Source organism: Impatiens glandulifera, chromosome 1 (assembly GCF_907164915.1).
Source record: "Impatiens glandulifera chromosome 1, dImpGla2.1, whole genome shotgun sequence".
Taxonomy (NCBI): Eukaryota; Viridiplantae; Streptophyta; class Magnoliopsida; order Ericales; family Balsaminaceae; genus Impatiens; species Impatiens glandulifera.
Genome location: NC_061862.1, coordinates 124,176,130 through 124,179,337, shown reverse-complemented (window position 1 = coordinate 124,179,337; position 3,208 = coordinate 124,176,130). Strand labels below are relative to the sequence as shown.

Below are 3,208 nucleotides of genomic sequence, written 5' to 3'. Positions count from 1 at the left end.
TTAAATAAACAAATTACAAAGACAATGAATATCTGAGGAATAATAACTAACAATTACAATCAACAAATTTTATGTGCGCAATCTCAAAAGCATACATTACAGTTTAAAAACATGTGATCGTCGTCACTAAATGTTGATCTCCTCTCAAATCTTATAAAATAACCGAGATTGTATTGTAAATAGGACGAGAAATCAATGTTGAGCTCACTTCTAGACATTTTTGACTTATTATGTTTTACCATTGAGTTATTTCCATTAAATCTGATTTTCTACGTAAAAAACCAAGATAAATTGTAAAGCATTTGAATGACACAAAGAAATAGATGTTGATTATGGTTAGATGATTGGTAAAATTTGGGAAATGGCATTGACATTGTGTCTTTTATGTCCGTTTTTTGTGGTATTATTCTTAATCTTTTGTCATTTGATAAAAATATGATATTTATATTTTATATTTGGGACTTATCATGCATCTAAAGAATAATGTTAAATCCTATATCATGGTTTTATGTAACTATTTGTTCTTAATCATGTGGCTATAATCACAATAATCAGTACATTGAAATAAAATATAGAAGAATAGAAGAATAGAAGAATAACCATATAGAAAAATTATGGTTAGATGATTGGTAAAATTTGGGAAATGGCATTGACATTGTGTCTTTTATGCCCAATAATAGAAGAATAACCATATAGAAAAAATAAATAAAATTATAGTAGGGTAATATCTGAAATTTCAGTTGCATGTTAATTTTTAAATAATCATATAATGAGATTTTACTTTTTTTAATTTTAAAACTTTATTTATTTACAGAAATTAAAATGTGACATGAAATTGGTGATCTAAACATGGACTGAAGAACATTTTCCTTTTCTATTTTATTTATTTTGTTCTCTTTTTGATCATTTTGGTTGAATCCAAACTGGATCTTAGCTTATGAACTAAATTAATCTAGTGAAAGATAAAATTATGAATGTATTATCTAGAGTGAACATAGTATGACCAAAATCTAATCCTAACTCAAACTCAGAATATTAATTTACATTGAAGAAGAACTTGAATACTAGGCTTTAAATCGCGAATAGGAGGATGAAAATCAAACTTTCAAGAGTAAAATCTATTACCCAAATTAGATTAATTTTATTTTATTCTCTTTATCAATTCAATATAAATTAATGATGTTCCAACTCTAATATATTCTCTTGATTTTTAATACGTACATTGATCTACATTACAGTCAAATATAAAATAATTAAAAGTTTTAAAATTCATTAATAATATATTTTATAATTAAAAAATTTAAAATTCATTAATAATATATTTATTAATTATAATCTAGTCATACTGACATATCATTGTTGTACAACTCTTTAATTAATTAATTAATTTATTTATAAAAATAAATAGAGTTAAACTATTCAAAAAGATTTTATTTAGTATGAATTATTTAAATATTAATTAAGTAATTCATATTAATCTCACCTATTATTTCTTCAACTAATTTAGTAATTAAAATATCAGAATAATTTCAAACAAATCAAGATGATATTAAACGGATAAAAAAATGTATAATAATGTCAAAGACATTAAATGGAGCAAAAAACAAATTAACGGACAAAAAATGTTAATTGTGTCATAAATGTGTTAAACGGAAAAAAACGTGTTAAGCATGTCAAACACATGTTAATAATGTTAAAAACGTGTTAAACGTACCAAAACATGTTAAACGTGTCAAAACATGTTAAATGTGCCAAAAACGTGTTAAACGTGCCAAAAACATGTGAAATTGAATAAAACGAGTCACGTATTTATTATGTGTTGAATAATTCAAAAACGTATTAAATTAAGTAAAATAATCAAATAATTGTTAAGCAGATCAAAATGTGTTAACCGAGACAAAAACATGTTAATTATTAAACGATTCAAAAACGTAATAAATGTGTTACAAACAAAAATTTAGTTTGAGTTACCCAACCCATACCTATACCCAACCTATATTATTCATTAATATGGGTTGAAAAATGGATTGAATAAATTTGTTAAAATAATGGGTTAATATTGTATAGTATTTATATATTTATGGTGTTATGTATTAAGGCCCATATATATATTAAGGCCCAAATATATTAGATTTTAAGTCTCTTATCTCTCTATATAATCTCCATCTATTGGAGAGGCTGTAATTATAGAAAACCCTATTATTGAATCCTTTCATTCGTAACATGGTATCAGAGGTATGGAATTAGGGTTCGGATTTCTTTTCTATTTTCCCCTTCCTCTCTAATTACTATTGGGTTTATTCTTGAAGATTGCTTGTATTTATTCGCCATGTCGGAAGAAGGTAAACCTAGTTCCAAAGATAGTGACGGTGGTTCTAGTTGGGGATATCATTTAAACTCGTCCCTCGTTCTTAGCCTCATGAAATTGGATGGGTCGAACTATCTTGCATGGTCGCCAGCTTGTTTACTTTCGATTCAAGCCAATAGAAAGCATAAATTCATTAATGGGACGTCTAAGAAACCCAAGGATGATGATCCTAGATTGGATGATTGGGAATCGGACAATGCCAGGGTGAAAACGTGGCTCTTTAATTCAATGGAACCAAATATTAAGAAGAGGTATCTATTTCTTGCCACTTCTCAAGAAATTTAGATCTTGATAGCTAAGACGTACTCCCATTCTGGAAATTGTTCGAAGGTTTATGAGATTCGAAAGAGAGTTCGGGAGACAGTATAGGGTAACAGGACACTAGCAAAGTACTACTCTATGTTGATTGGGTAATGGACGGAGCTATATCATTATCACATCTTTAGAGCAGAATGTACGAAAGATGCAGAAGCCTATCAAAGGATTGTAGAAGAAAATCGTCCGATTGACTTCCTAGTTGCGCTAGATATCTACTATGATCCCATTAAGGCAGAATTGATCGGGAAAGTTCCACTCCCTGATGTTTCGACTGCCCATGCTCGTATTTAGGGGGAGTAGACTCGACGACATACTATGGTTCCTCAATCGGAACACTCTGATCGTTCTGCTCTTGTTGCTACCCATGTTCCTGTTACCGCACCGTCAGTAACACCTCCCTTTGTTGATGTGAGTCCACCTCTGTGTGATTACTGCCAGAAGACAGGGCATACTCGTGATATGTGTTTTCTCCTACATCCTCACCTTCGTGGCTGTGGTCGTGGTTGTGCTCGCGGCCGAGAT

General features: G+C 29.7%; 1 protein-coding gene across 1 annotated transcript; it reads left to right on the top strand.

Moving 5' to 3' along the window:
* The first annotated feature begins 2,329 nt into the window (after positions 1-2,329).
* On the top strand, positions 2,330-2,977 carry LOC124942134. The gene is made up of 2 exons (XM_047482564.1): positions 2,330-2,619; positions 2,815-2,977. The coding sequence occupies exons 1-2, from the start codon at positions 2,330-2,332 to the stop codon at positions 2,975-2,977; spliced, it is 453 nt and encodes a 150-aa protein (XP_047338520.1).
* The last annotated feature ends 231 nt before the right edge of the window (positions 2,978-3,208 follow it).

Coding starts and splice junctions, on each gene's coding strand:
- LOC124942134 (XM_047482564.1), top strand. CDS start 2,330: ATGTCGGAAGAAGGTAAACCTAGTTCCAAAGATAGTGACGGTGGTTCT. Junction 2,620..2,814: donor GAACCAAATATTAAGAAGAG/GTATCTATTTCT, acceptor TCACATCTTTAG/AGCAGAATGTACGAAAGATG.